The sequence below is a fragment of the Ooceraea biroi genome, chromosome 3 (genome assembly GCF_003672135.1).
Source record: "Ooceraea biroi isolate clonal line C1 chromosome 3, Obir_v5.4, whole genome shotgun sequence".
Taxonomy (NCBI): Eukaryota; Metazoa; Arthropoda; class Insecta; order Hymenoptera; family Formicidae; genus Ooceraea; species Ooceraea biroi.
In genome coordinates this window covers 3033107-3059011 of record NC_039508.1, presented here as the reverse complement: position 1 = coordinate 3059011, position 25905 = coordinate 3033107, and the positions used below count along the sequence as shown (strand labels likewise).

Below are 25905 nucleotides of genomic sequence, written 5' to 3'. Positions count from 1 at the left end.
AGAAATTTTAGCCTTCAGTAACCTTGAATGATTTTGACCCGTAGATCAATGTGCGCATCTTCAAACGCTCTACTAGATGGTACGTAAAAAAACACATCATACCATTTAAAAAAAACGAAGTTGACCTTCATATGACCTCTACGCGTCCACCTAATAAACAATTATTTAGAACAAATTATGTGTCCCTCGAAACCATGCAAGTTTGGTCTGACACATTTTTTCTATCACCAATAACAGCCGAGATATTCAGGTGGCCTGTTTTAGGTGCCTCACCCTATATATCAGAATTTTGTCATCCGAGGCATGGCGTTCTTGGTGAATATTTGATAAGTGAACATATCTGACCTAAATACCGGAAGGGTATCACTTAAATTACTATCAAGAATATCCGAAAAAACTGAATACTAATGAATACATTCATTGACGATTATTTTTAGCTTCGGGAACGTCAGTTTCCGTTATCAAAGTTTCAACATTCCAGCATTCGTATTCGCTAACAAGGACTTACTGAAGAAACAGTGCATTTTTTCGACATTAGTCTGTAGCTCACTCTCTCTCCCTCTCTATCTCTACCGTTGCGCTTATGCCTTTACCTAGAAGCGTCTAAAAGGCATAAAATAAATATAAAATACAATCACTTTTAGTGCGAAAAGCTGATGTAATTACTTTAAGTAAAACGTTTCATCGATGCTAGTAATCATTTGATTGAAATGCGAGTGTAATACAGAGCTATTAATTACGTATTCTTATATTACGAAACAAGACTTGGAAACGCTTATAATTAGTCTGTAACTCCCGTACATCCATAATGTAAACTGAAAAATAGTTGACATTCTGCGTCGCAATTTTTCGTCTATTATCATCCATTAAACTCTCGGATTTGATCGCGAAATCTGATTGTTCATTGGCATAGATTGACGAGCCGTTTAGGACCGTGCCAATTAACGACTGACAATTCACGCAAAGCTATCTCTGCAGTTACGGCATTGGGAGAATTGGATTCTCCGGAATTATGTTGGCTCGCGAACGATAGTAGGTCGTAGTGCTACGAATGATAGAGATCGAAAGCCGCCCTTTCGCGAGTTCAGGCCAACTCTCTCTAATAGCCGAGAGTATCAGCTGTGAACACCAACGGGGCGACTGACATATCATTTCGTATGTTTCGAGCTTGTCTGATAATCCGGCCAGTCACGATCGGAATCTTTTGTCGAGGTTTCATCCTGTCAGGAAATAGCTGCTGGGCAGACCATGACTTCATTCACTCTCTCGCCGAGTTGAACGCTAAATTGATTATGCTAGAATTTTTTTCACGCAAGATGTAACAGATTAGATCGCCTTAATCAATGCTCTCTTTAATCGTGTCAATTAAACCTAAAATGTTACAAAGATTATCCAAACATGGTACGCCCGTTCAATAATTGTGTAAATAAATTTACTAGATTCTCTCGGTGTTGCTGATTACGCAAAGTTATACTAACAAAAGTGGCTGTAGTTTATCTTCTTCCTGAGATGTTTCTTCTCACATCTTTCCCGATTGATATACGATTATTTTGCATTCACTACGAGAAGAATAGCAGGACGGTATACATTATGATTGACAAGAAAATAGAATAGAACCGTATTCACATGTGCCACTTTCTTTCCCTTAAAATCACAATCAAGGAAGTTCTGGTTGTTTAATTGCGGAACAATCGACTTTGTGAATTTGTCAGAGGATTCCTTATTAAAAATAAGGTCGCGATATGTTGCGCGTTAATTGAAACTTAAGCCGCCTTATCCGATGCTGAATTATCGCCTTAGGCATTAGAACTGGGCCAAAGTTGGGTCCCAAAACGAGGTCGGTTAATCTGCGAAGAACAAATGCTCGGTTCGCAGCGTACAACGGAATGCGCGATTTAGCGGAAATTGAGCCGTAAAGTTCGCGCGGCCCCGCGCACTGCGTGTGTATGAGACATTAATAAACTTTCCGTACGTTTATACGAAACAAAGTTTCCGGCATATGTTGTACTTATCACGCGAGAACTCAATATCGTTTTGGAAAAAGTTGAACGTTCGATGTTAGGATCCTCGTGCACTAGTTTATAGTAGCTAATATGCAAGTTCTCATATTATGCAGAGTTTATTATATGCAGCGACAACTATTGTAACGCTTTATACAGATGGATGATGTTACATGGTATCTTGTTTCACGTTGTATCGCGATGCGTTACCGGATAACGTGGGAGTCGTTGAACGCGTTATGCGCGTTCATTAGAACACACGAACTCGCGATTCTCTCACGACAGAACGACAGGCGTCCTCGGAAAATGTGATCGTTCGCAGGACAGGCCACTCGAGATATTTCTAAATCCAGAAGTGTCTCGGAGAGTGCTCTTTCTCCCTGGTGCCTCTCTCTTTACCTCTCATTTTGCATCGTCTGGCGGCGTTAAGGCTGACACTTACCGTCTAAGCTTGCCGACCTTTCAAACCTGGGTGACGGTATCGTGACTTGAGTGGCGTTAACTTTATACGGGGTTACGATGATGACGTGTCAAGTAGACGCCATAAATCACGATTAGACTGAATCACGGGCACGATAAATCCCTGCAATTAATTCTCGATAATTAGTCGCTGATAAATGATTTATCTGCTAATTTCCGATTAATCCCACATAATACGCGGTGCTTTCGGCCGTTATTTAATCACAAAACGATCCGTAAGATCCGAGCGTGCTTTAGTTATGCGAGATGTCTTAATCACTTCGATTAAATATTGATAGCACGACGTATTGATGGTGCGTACAAGTTTCGACATCTCGAGCTAACCGCCAAGTACGAAGCGTTCCTGGCACGATGGCTGGCGCTGGGGATGCGTGCGTCGTCGATAATTTACTTATTCATGTCGCAGTAATCGTAATTATGCTATAAGAATACAGTCATTAATTCGTGAGAAACTTTGGGCCCGACGTTGACGTCCTTGCGATTCCAGTCGTTGCGTCACGTCAGTGATGGAACCAAGTCCTGAATGATAATTTTGGGACCGTGACGTGCGTTTGATAGTATTCGATCGATACTCGGTGCTCAATGAATCAAAGTCCTATTCATAACTGTGTCTCCTGTTCGACACAAAAATTTCTAGACGAATCTCATCGCGAGTAGAATCAATAAAATATATCTAAAACCGAGTTGCATAATGAGTAATTTTGAATTTTTGTTAATGTTTTCAGAACCTTCTTTAAATGCAGTACAACAATTTTGCTTGATATCAGTGTCTACTGTCTCTCGAATTAGCACATCGCTGTGAATTGATGCTCTGGAAAATCCGAAATTACGTTATACAATCTAATAAGCAGCATCCTCGACCGAGTTATAGATCGACCGTCATAAGCGTGGGCTTCACTCTTATTCGTACGATCCATTGTCCGGATTTTTGTGCCTCGCATGCTAACCGCTCGAGCAGCCTGCCAAGCCAGCCGACCTTCCGTTCGCTCGCTCGCTTGCCTACCTGCGTCTACCTGCTTGACCTCATCCGAGTTGACCTGATCCGGTTGCCTGCGACTTTGGTTTCGTTATACTGACCTCGACCATCCTTAAAGGCCCATTTCCAGGTGGCATTGCGTCACGGCGACGCACTCGCCGTCACGCTAGAGCCCAGGCATAACGTTACACCGTCGCGAGATACGGTGTAACAGCTATACCTATCGGCATGACCAATTGCAAAATTCAATTTTCACGCTAATCGCTATCGCCGTTGTCGATGATAATAGACGCGGTGACACGCACTGTCTGCAGTACACGCTGCCACGATTGTAAAGTGACATTGTATGGAACGTTACGCCATCGTGACATAATTATAGCGGCGATTACGGTGATGCGGTGATGTAAATCGTCGAAAATGTGTCGATATCGTCACACGAGAGATTCATGATTTACGCGAATGCGGACGCGTTGTCATATTATTTGGCAATCGTCAATTCAGTCATAGCATTAACAGCTGCATTATCATAACGCAGTGGCCACCGAAAAAAAGAGATCAATAGTTCCACACGTTTCTGATGTTTCTGTTCTTTTTGTGTTTGCAGACGAACGAGATGCTATACAGAAGAAGACCTTCACGAAGTGGGTGAACAAGCATTTGAAAAAGGTGAGACTGCTTCTCAAATTAACGGATTCTCGTGTTGGTTTTATTACCTTTGCGGCATTTTTGTGAATTCACGTGAGTCCTGGCACTCACGCCATCGCTTAATTAGCCTGGTAATTGCAAAGTATACTTTGCTGGAGGAACATGAATAGATAGAGAACTCTTGGGTGAATTATAGTAATTTTAGAGAATTTATATTTTCGTACATCACGAAACCTTTAAGAGTTCATAGTAGATGTGCTTTTCTAGAACAAGAAATTCAATTGTACTTTCTCCAGACATGTACAGGATGTCCTCAATCAGCTGTGCTTCCTTTTAGTATTCACAGCTGAAAGAAAGTACAATCTTCTTAGATATCTTGTAGTAGCTAAAACTCGAATTAATCAACAAGAACGTGAGTCATAGTATTCGCTAAACTTACCAACAGATTTAATTGTTGCATATATCCTTTGGTCTTATCGTTATACATTACATTTTACGCTAAGTTACGTTAAATTCTCATTTACGATAAACAAGAGACTTGTGCACAATGATGCAAAATGATTTATTCATCTGCGATCGTTTTGTTCTTTCATATATAAACAGCAGCAAATTATCCTCGCGGAAGGATTTACGACGCAAACTGCAGGACGTCGTTGGATCTGTTTGACCGAGTTCGCAGAGAGAAATTTGATTTTATGCGATTTATTTGTATTCGTTCAGCGAAAAAAATTTATACATGTCGACGACACGCAGCGCGTAAATCTGCCACTGTGCGAAGACAGAAGCGTAAAAGCCGGCGTATGCGTTGTTAAATCGAAATGACCGTAAACAATGGCCACGGTACGCGAAAGTACCGTCGATGGAAGTAGGAAACGCGTGGTAACGCGTTAACGAGCCTCGCGTCGGGCGACAAGAAAGCGGCGCGACGACGCACGTGAGTTCTCCAGGGGACGCCCGGATGTGTCGTCTCCCTCTGTTTCGTCCTCCTCCGTGGTCCGACTTTCGAAAGGATCGGCCGATGGACTCTCGTCGCACCTTCTCCTCGCTTTTAACACCGCAGAAGTAGGCGTAACGCGCGCGAATCGCCGCGTAAAAATACGTAAACTCACGGTTGCGCAATCACGGTACCGATATTGCGGCCCCCGATGTTGCGATATGTGGCACGCACGTGGGTCGAAAGTACGTACCCCCGTGTGTGCGTGCGTGCGTCGACAGCTACGACTATAGAAGGCAGCGATTCGAGCAAGACAAGTGGGCGACACGATCGTGGAAAATCGCGAGCGGGTTGTCGAGACGCTTGGTCACTCTTCGCGCTCACGTGCGCACGCAAGTGCTCGTTGCTGACGAAAAAAGAGCGCGAACGCAAACACGGATGCGTCCCTTCTGCGGTTGCGAGGGGGTAGATAGCGGTCTCGGCTCTGTGATAACGATTTATATTTATCATTCAGCCCTGAGAAAGCCAGATACCGATCGAGGATAGGTAGAAGACACCGGTGAGTTTTGACCTCTGCTGCGTGTTTGCTGCGGATGCTGCGTGGTATTATGTCCGGGATAAGGAACGCGGCCAAACGTTTCTCGATAAGGGACCGTCCGTCCGTCTGTCCGTTCGTTCCCTCGTTCGTTCGTTGCATCTTGCGTCTTCACGAGCATGGAGCGTGAGTAACCGCGAGCTATGTGGCTGGATTCTCTGCTGTAAGAGAGTGCATCCATGCACACTCGCATTTGACAGGCATCGCATTTTATGGTGAATGTTTGCATACCGCGAGTACAATGCTGCAAAACATTGACCAAGTTGAGATGGAGATTATTTTCTTACAGAAAGTAGTGAGAGACATCATGTTATTGTTTTCTTGATCTTAGATTTCAGATTTGACACGTCGATCGTCTATGAATCACTATTAAATGCGAGATCCTTGCTGGATGATCCCACGTCGATTGTTGCAGGTAAAACCGATAGATGTCATCGATAGAGAAGATTTTAGAAATTACACGAATCGCCCATTGCAAGCTTGTTGATAAGGTTGTTAATGATAACTTAATGGACCAGCTTATCGAAGGAATTCCTGAGAAATCTGAACAGCTTGTTATTTTTGGCCATTTATGTTTATGTAACCGGAATTATATACGATACTGACCATGAGATCATACAAGCAAGATGTGTCTCTTAATCGTTATCGCTTTAATGACAGACACAAACATGTCAAGTCTCTGGAATTATTTTCGACGAAGGTGTCCAATGCTGAGAATTAAGAAGATAACATGCAGTCGCCTTTCTGTCGAGGAGATACCGGTCACGCACGCACACTGTGAAATTCACGATCTGGATGAAGCCGTCCATTAACCCACCTCCGCCCACAGATATTTAATTAATTCATCAATTACGCTCGGGAGCGCGGGAAAAAGTTCGTGACAGTACCGCATCTTCGTTCGTCGGCGATATGCACCGCGCGTACATCAGTTAGGACTTAATACAGACAATGATTCATCCGTCACGGCGGAGCCGAACCGAGTCGAGTCGGGCCGCGAGGCAAGCCGGATCGGCGGCTCCGGGAATGGTTCGAATCACGGCCGTATACGGGTGGAGTTGTCCCGTCGACGTATAATTATCGTAAGCTGGCATCGTTCTGTCGTGCCGTTTCCTGCCCACCGTTTCTCATTCCTCGTCTCATTCTTGCCTCTCGTCATCGTGGCGGCGGCGGCGGCGTGGATGCGACTCGGCGTAACGATGCTCCGTTGATGAAATGCACTTTGCGAGACGCCGAGCGCTGATGTAGATCGAGCACTTATGGTAATTTCGAGGGAAGAAGAGATCAAATGCTCGAGAAATCGGTCGCATTTGCTTACGCGTTTTGAGGCGTCGTGGATCCGATAAACTGTATCGCGAATTTCTCCAATGACTCTTGAGTGATTCCTTCGGAGCAAAATTGCCGATCAAGGGAGGTAAAAAATCATAAGAAAAGGATCTTGCATATATAATACCTCAAGCGCGCGTCGTGCGAATGGCGTTTTAATGATCGCGACCTTCCCTTTTGGCTCGTATATCACGTGCACCTTTGTAATCCGACGTAACGTTCTATTGCTGGTACATGCGATCGGGTGGCCTCTCGTTGCAGCGAATGCGACTGCAGGGTCAAGGTACCGCGAACTTCTGCGCTCGCCAATTGTTTGCTCAAGATGCTTGCGTTACGATCGAAATATCTAGCGATCTTCTAGCAGGACGTTCCGCTAGAATCCAAGGATTTAAAATCCGATGACATCTCAGACTGCCAAATTTTGTCACACAAGAGGGGGACATAACAGCAATGATATTCGATATTTACGTGTTGCGCGATACCGGTTACCAAGCATCGACCCACGGTCGGTCGGTTTCGCGCGCCCACGTTTGGTCTTGCGAGCCTGACCTTATTCGGAAACCCTCTTCGAGAGTGCCGTTCCCGATTTACCACCTCTCGCCCGGTGATCGAGGTGGGGTTGTAGGGCAGGTGAGGTAGGTAGCGTTTACTCTCTTCGGGAGGCCGCAGCCGTCGTCGCGGGGGACGAATGGCGGGCCCAAAGGGAGGACACGTCGGAGGGGGAGAAAAGAGCCTTTTACAGCTGTTTTTAGCGTTCGCTCTCCTCGACCGGGTATGCCTTTGATCCACGGCACGAAATCCCGCGGCGCTTACGTAATCACAATGCGACGACACCGTCGGCACCCTGCCTGCATTCTCGGCTTTTTGTGTCCGTAACTGTTAGCGTGTCCGATCTCGAGGAGCATTACGAGGGAATACGATTTATTCCGCTACTGTTAGAACGAGTATAAATTGTATTTATATCGATGAATCAGTGCGAGAGAGAGCAGATGTTTTATGTCATCTATTAATTTGTTTAATAAGTTAAATAATGAATTAATGTTTTGTTACCTGGGATGTTCTCAGTACGTTTTTTACGTTTTTTTTTTCTAAAGTACTGATATTTTTATCGATATGAAGATATATTCCAGAGATTAAGATTATATTTCAGAAATAAAGTTTTTAGTTGTTTTCTTTAAGCGTTTTGTATCTTATCTGAACGAAAGTAGAAAATTATGCAAATTGCTCTTTCGTAGATTCGCGCTTCGCTTTATAGGACCTTGCAGTTGCGTTCGCGGAATCACGGATACAGGAAATGGACGATCTGCTGAAACCGAGGACAGAACAACAAATGTGGCCCGACGTTTCGTAACGATGAAAGTCTCTTTTCATTTGTTCTCCTGGACGAGTGTTTGTGCCCACGTAAAATCCGTTATTCTGGACATGATTATGTCATTTAAAGCTATACCACGTGAACATGTTTGTCGTAACAATAATTATAAGAATTATATCTTACGTATAACGTAACGTGTAACGATAAGACCAAGGATGAGATATTACACAATGCAGCGCGTTCTCCCACGCGACTGAGCTAATTATACCTAAATCATTACATCAATCTATTGCATTTTTTATGTTTCCTGCAGCACTGGAAATACGTCAAGGTATGCATCACAATTATTATTCATTTTGGTAGTAAAGCAGGAATAAAGTTACAATTTAACGATGCATTCATACAATGTGTCATAAACTCGAATGTGTATGAAGACTCTATGCTGTCGGATTCGAAAATAAATAATGCCACAAGCAACGTCGATTGTCCCAAGTTATAAGCGAACCTGTGAGAAAATACGAGGATTATTAGCGCAACGGTAAAAGCAATAGTGCGTCAGTTTCTGGATAATTAATTGCAACGATTGGTACATATCTCTTTAAAAGCTTTTTCTCATTGTACATATGTATGAATTACGAACATAGTTCGCGACGGTTAGGATAATTACTTTCATTACCGTCTTAAAAGGATTTACTATACCGTTACCAGGTTCCATCTGTTAGTCATTTGTGTCTGTCTCTAATGTCTTTGTGACAAAGTGGCGTTCATGCCAAAATGGCACGTCAGGAATTGCGGAGTCGTATCATGCGACAGTGCAAAATGTTCCGGCAATAACGTTCTCGCCTCGCCCTTTTACTGCACGCCCGATCCTTCACTCGTGACTTTAGAATGTGAAGGATTTCGCATTTTTTGCCGTCTCGAGTGTCTAGTCATGAAACCCCGAGTTGAAGCAGATGTTGAACAAGACAACGAATCACAAGATAATTAACCTACACGGTTCCATTTTCGACTTGTAATTGGCTATAATTAGAGTTGCGGTGATGCTGAAATAATTCTCTTTGCGCATTTTTATGCACGTTTAATAATAAACTCGTATGTAGTGTACGTAAATTTGTCGTAATTATCTATTGCAGAGATTTATCATACAAGTCATTTTTCTGATATATTCGGCCAGCTTTGAGGTTTTACTGACTCTTTAAAATGAAAGAAGTTTGCGCGGATCCAGAAATACTTCTGGTTCGAGTTATAGAACCTTAAAACTGCCTAAGTCAGTTGTTTATTATTTCTGAGTAAACGGACTTTGCCAACAGTTGGTGAACGGTTGGAGAACTATGCCTAGTTTGTTATTTCACTCTTTAATAGGGTGAATATACAAATTTCAGTGACATAGCTATTACTGCTAATAAAAAATGTTTAATGTAGAAAACGCTTGCGAACTATGTTCAGAAGAATTCGTCTTATTAGAAATTACACGAATGCTCGAAAAATATTGATCGAATCTCTTTCTAATACTATACTTTGAATTTAATCACGTTATAATTATCGAAAAATAATAGTAAAGTTTCTATACTGTATGCATATTTCTATAATCAATTAATTTTATAAAGTTTCTACGAGACGTTTGAACATTATATCGAGTTTTTGCTTGTACATGAAAATTAACTTTCTTCTTGAGAATTTTAACATTTGTTTCTTACTCGTCTCTTTTATGGTACATGGTGCAAGCGTTGCGACATTCTTACACGAATCGCGTCAATATTTGTAGATTTTACAATGTGTGTGACTCGTCGACTTTTGATAAAACGGCGTGCTATTAATCCTATTCTCAACATAAAGGAAACGGGTGTCGCAATGTCGTAAAGTGGAACGTGTCAAAAAATCATCTTTTGAGACACATGGACGCGACTTGTTGCAATTAGTCACGGTTACGAAATGCGGATGGGAGGCGGATCACGTGCTATTCTGTCAATCGCTTGACATTTATTCACCTGTGCAGAACACGCGATGCATGCACGTGAGTGCGGGTGCGCGTATATGTGTGAGAATGCACGCGCGATGCACGAAAGCACTCGTGCTCACGCGCAGAGGCGGATTCAAAAATTAATAAAACTCGGTTGTATTAACTTTGTTCAAAAAGATACACGGTGCGAAACATTCCAATCATATCGTGCATATTGTTTTAATCGGAAGTATTTAATAGTAGTAAAATTTAATCAATATCTTTTTCTTTTAGCACATACTGTTTTAATCGAAATTACTTAGAAGCAATAAAACGATGTTAATAATTTAGTAAGCAATATTTCTCTTTTATCGCTTTCACGTGCTTCGGTTCTTTAAAACTTACTAATCTTGAGTCCCAAAGCTATTCACTCCATCTTAATAACCGGTATCTGTCTCTTTTAATAAACATACTGTTTTAATCAGAAAAATATTTAGAAGGGACAAAATAATATTTTAATAATTTAATAAGCGATATTTCTCTTTTATCACTTTCACGCGATTCGCTTTTGGGAGCCTTAAAACTTACCAATTTTGAGTCTCAAAGTCATTCGTTCCCTCGTTCACGCACGAGCTTTCTTTACTAATCCATGGTGACAGTTCTCATCGCTATCTTTTTCAGACTTACACGTGCCTACACGTGTGCGTCCTTGTGAACAACCAACCATGCTGTTCCCCCACTGTAAGTTCCATAGTTTTCGTTTATTATCGAGCATGACGGCTTGCACGATGTGTATCGTTGTATTTAAAGCTGCAGATTCCGCTTTCGTGAACCATGTTGCGAATTAAGGTATTACATAAAACGTGCGAATTACTGTATTGCGCTCGCTGCTTGGTCCCACGAGGAGACTCTGCGTAACGCAACGCTTGTGTCCTCTCTTATTATTAACGTTACTGTCTGACTAACACCTGCACGAGATGTATTTGTTTTGCACATTGGAGCTGACCGATTGGTCAACCGATATGGCAGTAAGTGCGTCCAGCTTATTGTGCATTTTTAAAGCCGGTTTGTGGATTTGCATACGTTTATTTTTGCGCGTAAACGACTCGAATGCGCGGACCCTGGAAACGGTGATCTCAGACGTCGATAATTTACTGTTTCCGTCGTTGCTGCGATTTTGTCTTTTTTTTCCGTCTTATTACTTCTAATCATTATTATTACAAGAGTACTGTAGCGTAATGTACGGATCGGAACTGTAAACATTTGGAGTATCATCGAGACGAACGTTGCATATTGTCGTTACGTCATGCGCGAATGCAACGATGTTTCGCTGTCGACGATGCTCGTATGCGAGTATAGATACTTAGCTACGCTTTCATTATTCGAATTATGCATACTAAACTGTCGACATTCCTGCGGTTTTTCATTTTCTCGTTTGGTGTTCGCTCATCGTGGTAATCGCTTATATGAGTTATGTTGCCGATGGACTGTATCCTTGTTCGTCCACACCCTGCCACTTAGCTACCTGAGTTATTTCCCGCACCGATTGTTTCGATATTCTTTTCTCTGTTCGTTGTTAGATATGCATTTAGATATGCATTTTGATTCATTGTGATTAATAGTTATAAACTTGTATTGTTTGGGATTTATTGCAGGCGAGCAGACATGTCGGCGACCTGTTCGAAGATCTACGAGATGGCCACAATCTCATCTCCCTGCTGGAAGTGCTCTCCGGCGAGCATCTTGTGAGTACTTGCTTCTCGCATAATTCAATTTTTCAAGTTTAGTTTTCGTTGTTGAAGAAAAAAAATATAAAAAATATACAAGGTGAGGCACCTAAAACGGGCCACCTGAATATCTCGGCTGTTATTGGTGATAGAAAAAAATGTGTCAGACCAAACTTGCATGGTTTTGAGGGACACATAATTTGTTCTAAATAGTTTTTTATTAGGTGGACGCGTAGAGGTTACATGAAGGTCAACTTCGTTTTTTTAAATGGTATGATATGTATTTTTACGTACCATCTAGTAGAGCGTTTGAAGATGCGCACATTGATCTACGGGTCAAAATCATTCAAGGTCACTGGAGGCCAACTGCAAGGGAAAATAATTACCTTTATATTGCCTAGAGTTCTCTGCTATTAAAAATACTGTAAACTCAGAAATGAAAAAGTTCTAACCGTTAGAAATTTTTTCTTTTTCCGCGAAGTTTTGAGTTGTTGTTATTATTATTTTTTATATTGCCTAGAGTTCTTTGCTATTGAAAATACCGTAAATTCAGAAATGAAAAAGTTCTCGAGTTTAAAATTTTTTTCTTCTCAGAGGAGTTCTGAGTTGATGATATTTTTTATATTGCCTAGAGTTCTCTGCTATTGAAAATACCGTAAACTCAGAAATGAAAAAGCTCTAGCCATTAGAAATTTTTTCTTCTCAGAGGAGTTCTGAGTTGATGATATCATTATTTTTTATATTGCCTAGAGTTCTCTGCTATTAAAAATACCGTAAACTCAGAAATGAAAAAGTTCTAGCACTTAGAAATTTTAGCCTTCAGTGACCTTGAATGATTTTGACCCGTATATCAATGTGCGCATCTTCAAACGTTCTACTAGATGGTACGTAAAAAAACATATCATACCATTTAAAAAAACGAAGTTGACTTTCATATGACCTCTACGCGTCCACCTAATAAACAATTATTTAGAACAAATTATGTGTCCCTCGAAACCATGCAAGTTTGGTCTGACACATTTTTTTCTATCGCCAATAACAGCCGAGATATTCAGGCCTGTTTTAGGTGCCTCACCCTGTATAGTCGAATAAAAATTATATATTCTTCTCTTAATCCATTTATTCTTTGATGTGTTTCGTTAATTTGAATTGCATCGTCATCCACGACCATATTGAGTCAGAGTCTAAAGTCGAACGGCAATTGGATCAAGCAGTAATAATTATCCTCGATCGAACGCAATTAACGATGAATCGATTGTGTTTTTCAGCCGCGGGAGAAAGGTCGAATGCGTTTCCACATGCTGCAAAACGTGCAGATGGCCCTCGACTTTTTACGATACAAGAAGATCAAGTTGGTCAACATCCGGGCAGAAGACATTGTGGACGGTAACCCGAAGCTCACTCTCGGTCTGATATGGACCATCATTCTGCACTTCCAGGTAAGCTTCGCAGTCACTTCACAAAGAACGTGACGATAACGACAGTAGGAGTGTGATTCCCCCTGTTAACGGTCGCAGTAGCAAGAAACCCGAAACGGGTATGGTTCGCCTTTCGAATCGAGCACGTGTCTCGGAACAACGGAGCATCCTAGGTGTTTATGTTGAATTTGCCAGCGGCGTGATTAGTGCCACACTGTCGTAAATTTATGCGCGTCGCGCGCTCGTAAGCATCTGCTGCGCTTTACGTTTATTTGGTATTCAGAGGCTTCCGGAAGTCGCGTACTCCTTTTCGACGCTACGAGCCTTTCAGAATCCGTGATGGAAACTGAACAAAGAGACGTTATTGTCACGTTTGTCGTAATCTTTCAGTTTTCTGTATCATGTATCTCGGCAATTAATTCGTATTCTAGTAGACCGCGTGCTACACGTTAAATTGTCGATAAAATTAGTCATTCTAAACGTGTTGTATTTTTGAAATTTTTGCTATCGACTCTTACGACAGTAGGAAGTTCCAGCTTTTTGAGTAAGTGAACAGCTATAACGTAGGTTGTGTGTTGCAAATGAAACAGCCGCAATGTTAGCACAGAAACCGTCAGTCTCGATTTGCTGCAATGTGTCCATCGGACTATGTGATGTGCCAAGTCGGCCGTAAAGCTTGATGGAAAGTGAAATATGTACATATGTATACAGAGCATCCAAGAATACAATGCAGTGCTCTCTTATCATGATTTTGTTCACGATTATTGAGGAATCGAGCGTTTTTGCATTAAACATTAAATTCGAAATTAAATGATTTCCTCATTATATAAACATTGAGCGCATTTAATGTAAGATTTCGCTTCAAACAAATTTATTTGAAATTTCGAAAAAATATGTGGAGCGTAGAATTGATGCTTCTTTCGGGAGGATCTGTATCAGCGTCACTCTTGTGATTGTGATTTTAATGGTTTTGCACTAGAAAACGCTGATACGTTGTCACGGCATGGCTGGCGTCATGTCGAGAGTATTTTGCATTTGTGTACTCATGTGCGTACCGTTGGACTAACGGAATATGTTGGTTCTGTTGGGCGCGGCAACACTTTCGACGTGTTGGAAATGGCCATTCGGTCACTTTCCGTGGAGCGAAATAGCCGAGCGACCCCGGGCTTCTCCTTCGTTTTCACCGACTCGGAATTATTATTCTGTGCCGCAATTCGCCAGACAGACGGACATGCGTAAAAAATTGCATAAGTACAGTATCGAGAGACATACAATATGGCAGCTCTCTTTCCCAACGAACATAGATGCGAGTTTAAATAGACTTTTATTGCAACTTCTCTCGCGCGGCTATGCAGTTTTCGATTTCGAGACGCAAGCGGAAACGCGTGCAGGATAATTCGTGGAATTAATCATGGACATTGCGTAGCGACAATTGCAGCTAGGATCTTTTTCGTTGTCCGCTCGTCATCTCGGAACAGCATAATTACGCGTCTCATCGGTCCTTTCTTCCGGCCGATTTGCGTCTCTGTGCCGAGACGCTGCTCCAGCAAAGCAAATTCTCCTTGAAGCCTCCTCAAGCCGCGCGCGGCGTAAAGCGTCTTTCCGCTCCGTTGCGCTTCGCGTCTCACCGGGCAGTGGCCTGCGACACGAAACGACGGATTGGCCATTAGAATGTCGATGAACCCTGACGATCTCCCGCTTTTAACAACGGCACGCGTGATTTCCATCACGTGCGCGACTTCCGCTTCAGGATATTCCGTCTTCAGGAATGTCTCTGGTCCATTCTCTCGTCTCTTTGATCACGGCCCGAGACGTCCAACCGTCAAGTTTCATCAGTGATGGGCGCTTTGGTCGGTGGGATAACGTAAACGGCGATATTTAGGCGACTCGACGCGTGCGTGCTAATCAGACGGCGAGCACACCGCGATAGGTCACATCTCGCCGGTACCGTTGTGTTCCGCGCTATTTTCAGAGCCCGTATCTCGACGTAACGTTGTGGTAGGTGCCGGTAACGAATGTACATATAGCTCGCGCGGAATCACGTGCATTGCCAAAGAAAAGCGAAAGCGAGGACGGCCGCTCGCCGAGAGTCGCGCTCTCGGCTGTATCAGTCGTCGCACGCCGCGAGATGTGCCCGATTTGGTACGACAAAGGTACCTTCGCGTTGATGTCATTGCAATCAACGTTACGATTCAACGGCTGCAATTTACCCGAGTCGAAATTTCGCTCCTACTGTCGACCAAGGTGTTAACATCCTCAGATGTTAAGAAGACTATGACAGGCTTTATTTATCCTACTTTGCGCCTCAAACGGACAGCGCCGAGTAGTAAGCGAATAAGTTTTCTCTTAGAGAGTCAAAGGAGGAACTCTTGACCAAAAAATAGAATTTCCTGATATGATATAAATATGATAAATAGCATCTGTAGATTAAGTGGTAACCAATAAGCTTCATTCAAAACTGTTAAAAGCACGAAAAATCTAAACAGCAAAGATCGGAGAGTTAAACTTGAAAAGAGAAAAATTTGGACTCTGGTAGCAGCTTCGTCGAAACCCGAATGTCGCTCCTCGCGACGTTCCGCTTTCGTTCCGCTGCTGGACCCGTGATACGTGAGATCGCGTTTCAGGCTTGAAACGCGATATCCGCGCTCGAAGCGCACGCTACAGATTTTCCAGCAAAACGATCCGCTGCAAGCGGAGACCCAGAAGCATCGGAAATCGTTTCTCGCCGTTTTACACCGGCGAGATCTCGATCGCTCGCAACCGCAAAGCTTTCCGCTTCCGTTCTCAGATGCCGCGATGGACGCATGAATAAAGACGCGCCGTGGTTGACGCGCGTCGATTGTCCGCGTTTCCTCGTGTGTGCACGAGCGATATCGGCGCACTTATCTCGAAAACCTCGTCTCGAGGCGCGACGTCTCTCGCATCCGCTCATGAATATTTCTTTTGATGGCGATCGCTGCCGTGTCGCCGCGGCGTGACGCGTGATCAGCCAACTCGCCACGCCATCGGAGACATCGGGCATTTATGCCCGGCGAGAGATCATGCGCTTCTTTTTAAGGAGCCGCAAAAAGCCGGGCAAAGGCGCGAACCGAGTAACCGAGTTACGCGAGCGTATAAAGGCAGCTAGTGTTTGCTCTGCCTTCGCATCGCCTGTTAAGATGCAGCGCGGCGAGCGAGGAAAATTACGCAGAAATTCCAGATATGAATTCGAATGGTCAGGAAGCGGTCGCTTCAGCGTTTCTTCAGCGTCTCCTTCAGCCTCTGCTTTTTATCCGGTTCTCCTCTCCGCCTTTCATGCATCTCTGCAGCTCTTCTGTTTCCCTTATGATCGCTATGAATTGGGGAAAACAGTTTGCTACGTTTACAATTTTGTCGATCTCGTAACGTTCCGTTTTTCTTTTGCGAGCTATTAAAAATATGCTCTGCTTCTCCGAGATGTTGCGTAACGAGTGAAGAACTGTGACGCTCGAAGAGCGTATTTTGTGAGTACGCGAGTAAGAGATAGACGATTTTATTTTGCATTGCTAATGCGAGTACGATGTTATAGGTAGATAAAGCGGTACGCAGCCGATTAAGTATAACGAGTCGAGTTTAGTTTTATACTTGATCTTAGCGCTGTAAGTAGTCACCGATCTAATGGTAAATTTTCTTGTTTTCTTATGCGCCGCAGAGCTGGCGACGCAAGGTAAGTCGATCACTTTGCATCCCCTAATGATCATCATCACGTGGATGTCGAAACGATGTCTGGGAACTGCAATGGTTACACAATCGCACATGCAACTGCGTCTTTCTCTGCTTTACCGACTACCTACTTGCCGAGACGGTCGCTTTGTTAAGCACAGATGGCTCGTGCAGGTAGTTATACCTGTGGAATTGCAGTGAAAGAAGGAGACCTGAATGAATGTTCAGCTCTCCACCTGGTTCCCATTTAAGCATTTATATTTACTCCGCTACAGATCCACTCATCGAAAATGTATTATTTCGCTTGTGTGCGAAAAAAAGTATTTTAAATTAAAATAAGAAAAACATTAATTTATTAATCATAAAACATTAATTTATACATTTTTCATCTGTCTATTTTGTGTAAATTCATTTGCAAGTTGTTTGATTATTTTATTTGTATTTATATTCTTAATCCAATTTTATTTAAAAAAGTGCAGATTTAAGGTCCGACTTAATTCTTAAATACGCAAGTAGTTTTCATTCTACAACGCGTTTTTAAATAAAATGGTAAAGATATTTTATGATAAAACAGACGCGATGTGTGTTGCAATGCGATCAGCGTTACTTGCAGCGTTTTCTAATTAATGTCTTACGAAATACGTCTCCAGAAAATCGGGATTTATTACGCTCACGATTTCTCCGTGGCTACATGCCAATGTCCTGGGGTATTCTTATCGATCGCTAATCTCGAGATACAGCGTGAATATTAACGATTCGCCTTGCTAATTTTCACATGCTCGTCTACGCTGCATGACCTCCGATCTGCGCAGCGATGCGATTCGGTGCGATACTGCTAGACGCAATACGATTTCTCATTACTAGCCAAGATAATCTAGATTTTAATAAGAATAACTCGATGCACATTTTATGCATTTAAAAGGAATGTACCGATACTGATCGCGCTGTTTACGCGCTGAGTGCAACACAAGCACATGAAAATACGCACAAGCACGATGTTTTTCGCTCTCAACAGAATAGCGTAGGTGGAATCGGTAGTAAAATGATCATTTGAAGAAACATCGAGTCGTAATAGTCAGCTCCGCGGGGTAGATACGCTCGCAGTCGAAGGTCTTCGCTAATCGATCGCGCAAATTATTGTCGCTCCGGGAAATCTATGAATCCGACTTGTCACTTCCGACAAACAAATTAATCATATTTTCCAACGCACTCTCACAATTTAACGCAGTCCACAAATTGCCTACGGATTACATTTGCTAAAAAAAAACATTAAATTGAAGAATAAAAATTTTCGTATGTTTCGATTTTCTCGAGTTTCCTTTCGAGAGGATAAAAGAGTGTCGACCGAAGAATCGATGATTATCTCGGTGTGCGCTCTCTTAAACAGCATCCTCGCGCTTCGAGTTTGCGACTCGATGACGCTATTACGAATGACATCATGCACCTGTGTGAAGAAACCATTCAGAGGCCATAAGTACGGGTTTCTTCGACGCGTGCTCGTTATGGCGTTTCACTCTCTTCGCGCGAAGGCGAGGGGAAAGGCTTCTCGGGAATCACCGCCGTTGGTTGCCGTTTTCGAGAAGCCGGTATTCGCATTGCCAATGGTGTCGTAATGGTATTCGGGACTTTTTGACCACCGATTGATCGCCCACGATCATTCAATCGACATGCGCTTTCATTTGCGCGCTGTTTATCTCAACGTTTCCCGCGGCGAGCGAAAGCTGATCTAGTGTTTAACAGGGAGAGAGACACATAACATTAATGCCGCTCATTTGCCGGCGTCGATGTCGCCTGTTCCACTCTGGAACCGGACTGGGTACGCGGCCGCGTTAAAATATTCTGATCGCGTGCGCACAATAGCTTTATTTAAATTCGAATATCTCGTTTGCTTATTTATAAGTCTCTGAAAACACTATCATTATCGGAGAAACTGCTCATTGTATTCGACCAATTGTCACTTTCTTATTCGTTGCCATTGTATAAAAGAGAGGCAGTCGTTACGCGCGGGATACCGTGCACGCGTACATACACAGCGGCCGGATTGTATTCCATCTTCGCACCAAAGGCAACGAATTAGCGTACCCACGACGGCGGAAGCCACGACGGAACGAATCAAGTAGCCTCGAGTGCGATGACTTCATATCCGCCCTGTGATCTCGACGTTGCAGTTAACATAGTCTCAGCACCGCGGGCCCCATCGCAATCGTAATGTCTGCGCCGCGATTTACTTGTAAAATGTAATTGCAGTGTGTGCATCAGTCGGCGGGCTCGGCGGGCGGCCGCAATTCGAACTTTTATTTCATTTCTTTACAGAATTTTTTAGCCAGCGCCGCTGGAATCGTGAAGGGTGCAATTCAACTGCCTTCTCTCCTCCTATTATTAAGAGGATTACGTTGTCTCGTTTATTCTTGCCTCTTGTTTCCTTCTCGTTTCTTCTTTTCTTCCATGAGGAGTCGTTAACGGCCATCGGCCTGTTTCTTCGCAAGCCTCGGCACGCGCATGAATTCGCAGATGAAGGCTCGATTGTGCGCCGTGTTGCAAGGCACTGGTGCTTGCGATAGCGTCTGCTCGTCTGAGAATCCTTACTTCCGCATTTGTTCTCGATCATCCCGAGCAACCTGTGGAATCGTGAGACGTCTAGCGATAACTGAATATCCCAAGATCAAGGAAACACAGCGAATGCATCTGTCGCGGATGCAGCCGACGAGTTTGCTGTACTTGATCATTCGCGCACACACGTTAGAAACATCGCACTCTCGACGGGAGAACAGGAAAAGGATAAAAAGCTGCACAAGTGGGTCGCTTTTTCTTACCGTTTCGCTCGATATTCAAGCGTTTTTATATAATATTCTGAAGAAAGTAACACGATACGCATCCTCACGCATGATACGCCCTGTGAACAAAAGTCATCAGCGGAAAAATCAAGTTGAATCATCGGATTGAAATTTTGCGTGTCCGTCGTCGCGCTGGAAGTGCTATTAAGTAATGGTTTTTTTTTTAAGTGAGGAAACAGATTATCGAGGAAGCCTTTTTTACGATCGGCGATTACGCCATCGATTTTCCATCATTCTATTATCTCGATCGCCCTCGAGCCACATAAAAGGATTGCGCTACGTAATTATCTCTACGTAATTATCATTCGGGCCGATGTTACCACGTTTGGTCCACGAGGATTGGAAGCTCATCGATGCTTACTACCATGCCGATTTACGATCCGCATCGCATGGCATATTTTAGTTTGTAAACAGGTGATTAACATAAACACTTTGCTTCGTTACGTTTCTGTATGCTTATGCTCGAATATGCGAATTCAAAAGCCGGACCCACGCCATTCCAGAAATGACAAGGTTGTTTGTTCCTTGGAAGTTCCACGTATAATTAATTCAGCGGACGCGAGTGACATTTGCGTCTCATAGAAATTAATTTAAAGTCTCCGCGTATCTAGAGCAACTAGTATTAATCGCATCATGCAACTAGTATTTTGTATAGATCAGATATAGAGAGTAGATATTCTGCTTTTCCAGAACTTGTTTCCGTTCAAAAAACTTTTCTATCTTGATAAATAATTGCCAAAGTATGTTTTTTATTTTTCTTGGGATTCTCAGAATTTTATCACGATTTAGAACATCAAGTCGCTAAGAAATACAGAGTTACAAAACAGTTATAATCATCTTTCTTATAATTTATGGGTTTCTATATTTTATACGCTCGTTATGCCGGCCTGCGGATGTTCTCTCGTCTACCTTTCCCGTGACTCTCAGATCCCCGAGTTCTTATCGTTATTATCGCCACGCTTATCATCGCGCCGCTTATCAGACGTCCACCGAATCTCGGGCTACCGATGATGTCACCGGCAGCCGCCGATTGCTCCACTTCCTTTTTAGGCCCGTCCGCGGAATCTCGGTCTTTACCAAGGTCGCGTTCCCGATCGCGGCTCGACCTTGATATCGGGATAGCCAACGTCGCCGCTCACGCGTGAATTATGCATGGTACCGTTCAAGACCCTGACGAGCGGAATGTCGTGGGACGCGTAAAGACATATACGTGTATTATGCATGCTCGCCGGAACGCAAAATCTCTAGAAAAGGAAAAGGAGGAAGGACGTGCGATGATGACGTCCGCAGGCGGAGGAAGCTCAGCCGGGTCCGCCGATAGTGTTGCGGGCCCCACTGCTCAGGAAGTCGATCGATCGAGGACGCATGCGCGATCGAGAGATATCGGCGCGGCTCGCGATGTACAGTGGAGCGCATTAATGATTCGTTTCATTGATTCAGTTTGCGCTCCTGCTAGCTTCAAAAGGTATGATTGGACAAGTAATTATATGATGGCGAACCCGTAGAGCAAAGAACAACACTTCTTATTTTTCGAAATTGCAAGAGACAATGTTACATGATGATTCAAACTTAAAAAGTTAACAAAGTTACTGTTAAAAAACTAAAAACATTTTCTTTTCCTAAGCTCGGCGTTCGACTGTTCCACTTACGTAGCTTCAGCGAAACTAAAAACTCTAAATGCGAATTTGAATTAGATTGTTTCTCAATTACGAGAGAGAGGAGGAGAGCACTGAAAGCATCATTAAAACGTCGCACCGTACTCAGCGGCGCGTCGTCGTCGAGGTGCGGCAAAGCGCGAGGTAACGCCAGGTGGGTGGTTGGCGACGGATAGGAGGGGGAGAGCACAAGTGCGAGAGGGGGGCAAAACGTCTCTCACCTGTGCGCATTTCGTTGGCCTACTCTCGCCAGGACGGCGATCGTCGTCCGGCGTGTCGCGCGTACAGTCGCTCGTCCGTCATCATCAGTTGGATCGCATCGTCTTTGATCGCCGGCCGTGCCTCGTAGTGCTCGCGATCGTGTCGTGAGTGCCTGTCCAGTCAGCAGTTGCCAGTTCGCGCCGGGGGATCCGCCGGAGAGATCGCCGATCGTCGCGACAGCGATGGTGACTGCAACATCGAGTGCATCCGGACGATCTTTCGCAAGTCCGTGTCGTCAGAAGAGGGAGAGGAAGAGAGAGATAGAACTGTCATAACATTTGCACGCCGACGCATCTGATACACATTCACGAACGCCTCGCTGTGCTGTCTCTAACCGGCGCGGTTCCGCTTTGTGAGACCGGCGTCTGGATGGTTAACGTGCCGGCGCGAAACGAGCTACAGTTAGCGCGATGCCTTGCTCTGTCGGAACCACCGTAGAAAGCTCTGCTAAAGACTGGGCCGTGAATGAATTTTTGTGGCTATTAAAGTAGGTCCAATTGGAACCATCGGAGCCACTCGGATTCTAATGGTCCCATGACCTTAATGAGGATACTGCACGAAGACGACTATACATCGCGTCGAAGCGACTATAGCTCGGGCTTTCCGGCACCGTCCAGGCGACCGCGTAATCGATTCTTCCTCGATTTCACGAAATGTCGAGCTATAACGTTCGTTCTCATCACACATTTAGATAAAACGCGACTGACTTACATCCGGTACAGATGAATACGTTCATCATCGTAGAATCGCGCAGTTGTATCTATTGGCGAACAGGTAGAGAAATCAAATCATTGTTATTGATGACTTAACGTAAGCGGGCGATAAAAATATATGAGCTGAAAGATATACAGTTCTCTTTATCATTGCTAAACATTGTTACGCGTTTACCTCGGACGCAAATCTTTGCACTGGGCAAAGGTGCTCGACATCAGACGACCTTATTTAACCAAGTGCGTGGCGAGAACGTGGCTCGACACAGGTCTTGATGATTGTCGTGAAAAATATAAACGGCGAGCGGTTTGAGAAGGCACGCGGCGACGATGTGTCGCGACGATGTGTTAACGTAAATGAACAATTGCAGCTTGCAGTGTCGAGTTGCGGTTTGAATAGAGAGTGTGATACGCACGTGCGTGCGTTTGCGCGATATGCGCATACGGTCCTCGTAATCCGTCCACGAAGATGTCGATGTATCGCTTCAGTAAGGGAGGCAGGCTGTTCGTCCAGGGCACTAGGCAGGACGACGGTCGTGATGGAGTTTCACCGAGCCCAACGGGGTCGCGCACTGCTGACGATCTGCAAGCCGTGTACACGAAACGCCGGTTGTCGACCGAGGTCTTAGGTAGCGATCGAAATCGAGAAGCGAGGAGGAAAAGGATTCACCTTAACGATGACGCTGACGAGGGTGCTTCAAGTGATCGAAAGGATGGTGGTCGCGTAAGGTGGAAGTTGCCTCTCAACACCGAGAAATCATGACAATCCCGCGAGTAGTCGTCGCCAATTAGCCGGAGAATGATTATTCTCATAAGGATTGTTATTCTCGGTTAATTGGTCTTTACTGAGACAATGAGAAGTAAAGCGTGTGCACCGTGTCGCCTCCGTGCGATCCAGGTTCATTCCTCTAGCTCTAGCGAGGAAAGAACAAATAAACGGGTCTGTTTAATGAAATTGATACGTAGCGCATAAAATGCGCTCCAGCCATCCCTCAGAGTTACCATTTCGAGTTGCTGCAACATTGCCGGCGTGTCGCCGGCACCGATACGTGCCTCGTAGTGGTTTCTCCGGTGCCGGCTGTCCTTTCTCAGGTATAATAAGCCGTTACGTCATCGTGACTTAAGGAGGCTCGTCCACCTCGTTCGACTAAAATTCAACTGTAGTTTACAATATTCTGCGAAGTTAAATAGCGAATATCTCCTCGTCGGTAATTAGGACACGTGTGCACAGATGACGTTGCGTAACTTGGAAGTCGGAAAACGATAGTTACACGCCGACGCGAGTGCTCGGCAATGTCGCCTAAGATCAGTGCGTTGTCAGGTGAATCCTTTTCCAAGTTGGATTACGAACCCGTTGCTCGGGTCAACGGCTCGTTTCTCGAACGTCTGCATCGCTTCCTCTCGCACGTGCAGGTTCGTCGATCGAGTCGACGAAAACGTCGAGACGCGGTGAGAATGGCACCAAGCGCATCGTCACTCGCATCATTCGCAAGACGACAACTTTAACGCGCGGTGAAGAGCGCAGCGTTGCTGAGGATCTGACGAAACGCGCCCAACCGAGATACCTGCAGGATGCTAGCTCGTCGACGACTGCCATAACTCGGCACGTCTCGACGAAACCGAAAACCGTGCGGGTAAGCGATCCTGCGATGAAAGAACGAATGTCGAACTGGTTCCATTGGCTCCAAGCGTCATCATAATCAAGAATAGACTGATCACGATGATGCTTCTGCGAGCGTTTCAGCGGAGAACCGTTCCACGTTAAAACTTGTCGTAAATGTTTGCTCGTTTCAAACACCATGCTATCCCAAAAGAAACACTCTCTCTCTCGTCATAACGGATGCGTCGTCTTAATTAGGATCGGAACGGCGATACGCTCGCTTTGCTGTAGTCTCGCAGTCGTGTTACCGTTCTCGATTCTCTGTTCACCGTTACTTCGTCACCGCGGTTTAAAAGTAGTTTTAAAGTAGAGAAATAAAGTTACCTTAAGGGGAATTTTCTTGAAATGAAAAACTCAAAAGAAAACACTCAAGCTGTTGGACGAACGCTGCGTTAATCGGTGAGACGAAAAATGAAAGTCAGTGAAAAAAGCAGTTTCTACTTATTTGCCGATACCGCTTTCGGTGTCACTCAAGTTGGCGACAGACGAGATTCCTTGAGCGTTCTCAGGACGATATCGTGTCGCACTTTTGGCATGCTCGCTGAACTTATGCCTGGTACTGCAATCGGCGTTTGATAAATCATATTATGTGACAATCGAATTATCCGCATGCTAGCATACTTCTGCAACCTGTTGCTGCACAAGCTGCGTAGGTCGGGAAAACAAATGGCACAGTCAGAACGGCCCGAATCGAATAATGCATCATATCTCACACGCGAGTGTGAGATGTTCGCAATATTAACGCCGGCTTTTATCAATGTCAATGGTAATAATCTCAAATGGTCGCGGTCTCAATTTGAGCATCGGTGCCAATGTCAAGTGTACTTTCAGTGGCATTTGTCTCTATTATTTCGCTACTTGAGCGAGTTTGGTAGCCGGCCAGGTAATAAAACGTTTTCGTTGTTAAATATGTAAGGAGAAATTAAGAGAGGTCTTTTGAAAAAAACTATACGATGGATTTAAGCGGATCAAACAATATAATTTTATTATTATACAGGCACCTAAAACAGGCCACCTGAATATCTCGGCTGTTATTGGTGATAGAAAAAAATGTGTCAGACCAAACTTGCATGGTTTTGAGGGACACATAATTTGTTCTAAATAGTTTTTTATTAGGTGGACGCGTAGAGGTTACATGAAGGTCAACTTCGTTTTTTTAAATGGTATGATATGTATTTTTACGTACCATCTAGTAGAGCGTTTGAAGATGCGCACATTGATCTACGGGTCAAAATCATTCAAGGTCACTGGAGGCCAACTGCAAGGGAAAATAATTACCTTTATATTGCCTAGAGTTCTCTGCTATTAAAAATACTGTAAACTCAGAAATGAAAAAGTTCTAACCGTTAGAAATTTTTTCTTTTTCCGCGAAGTTTTGAGTTGTTGTTATTATTATTTTTTATATTGCCTAGAGTTCTCTGCTATTGAAAATACCGTAAATTCAGAAATGAAAAAGTTCTAACCGTTAGAAATTTTTTCTTTTTCCGCGAAGTTTTGAGTTGTTGTTATTATTATTTTTTATATTGCCTAGAGTTCTCTGCTATTGAAAATACCGTAAATTCAGAAATGAAAAAGTTCTCGAGTTAAAAATTTTTTTTCTTCTCAGAGGAGTTCTGAGTTGATGATATTATTTTTTATATTGCCTAGAGTTCTCTGCTATTGAAAATACCGTAAATTCAGAAATGAAAAAGTTCTCGAGTTTAAAATTTTTTTCTTCTCAGAGGAGTTCTGAGTTGATGATATCATTATTTTTTA

At 43.7% G+C, this 25905-nt stretch overlaps 1 protein-coding gene and 1 long non-coding RNA gene across 41 annotated transcripts in view; one reads left to right on the top strand and one right to left on the bottom strand.

Moving 5' to 3' along the window:
* Positions 1-25905, top strand: part of LOC105281370 (microtubule-actin cross-linking factor 1) — a 104968-nt gene that overhangs the window by 27080 nt on the left and 51983 nt on the right. For 19 of the 40 annotated variants that reach the window (XR_894301.3, XM_026968680.1, XM_026968678.1 and 16 more), the window contains exons 3-8: positions 4061-4122; positions 8579-8596; positions 10886-10945; positions 11860-11949; positions 13200-13370; positions 17020-17034. Coding sequence is in view for 39 of the 40 variants with exons in the window: in XM_026968680.1 (XP_026824481.1) it covers positions 4061-4122; positions 8579-8596; positions 10886-10945; positions 11860-11949; positions 13200-13370; positions 17020-17034 (416 nt within the window). In the remaining variant the exon portion in view is untranslated. Of the gene's footprint in view, positions 1-4060; positions 4123-8578; positions 8597-10885; positions 10946-11859; positions 11950-13199; positions 13371-17019; positions 17035-21819; positions 22006-22861; positions 23120-23903; positions 24125-25905 lie in introns of those variants that run through there. The other 21 variants (XM_026968694.1, XM_026968691.1, XM_026968677.1 and 18 more) reach the window with 9 other exon arrangements.
* LOC109611100 lies at positions 17370-21828 on the bottom strand. Its single transcript, XR_002193429.1, has 2 exons — positions 21741-21828; positions 17370-19648 (listed from the first exon to the last, which is right to left on the bottom strand). It is a non-coding gene; the product is annotated as an uncharacterized LOC109611100 (long non-coding RNA).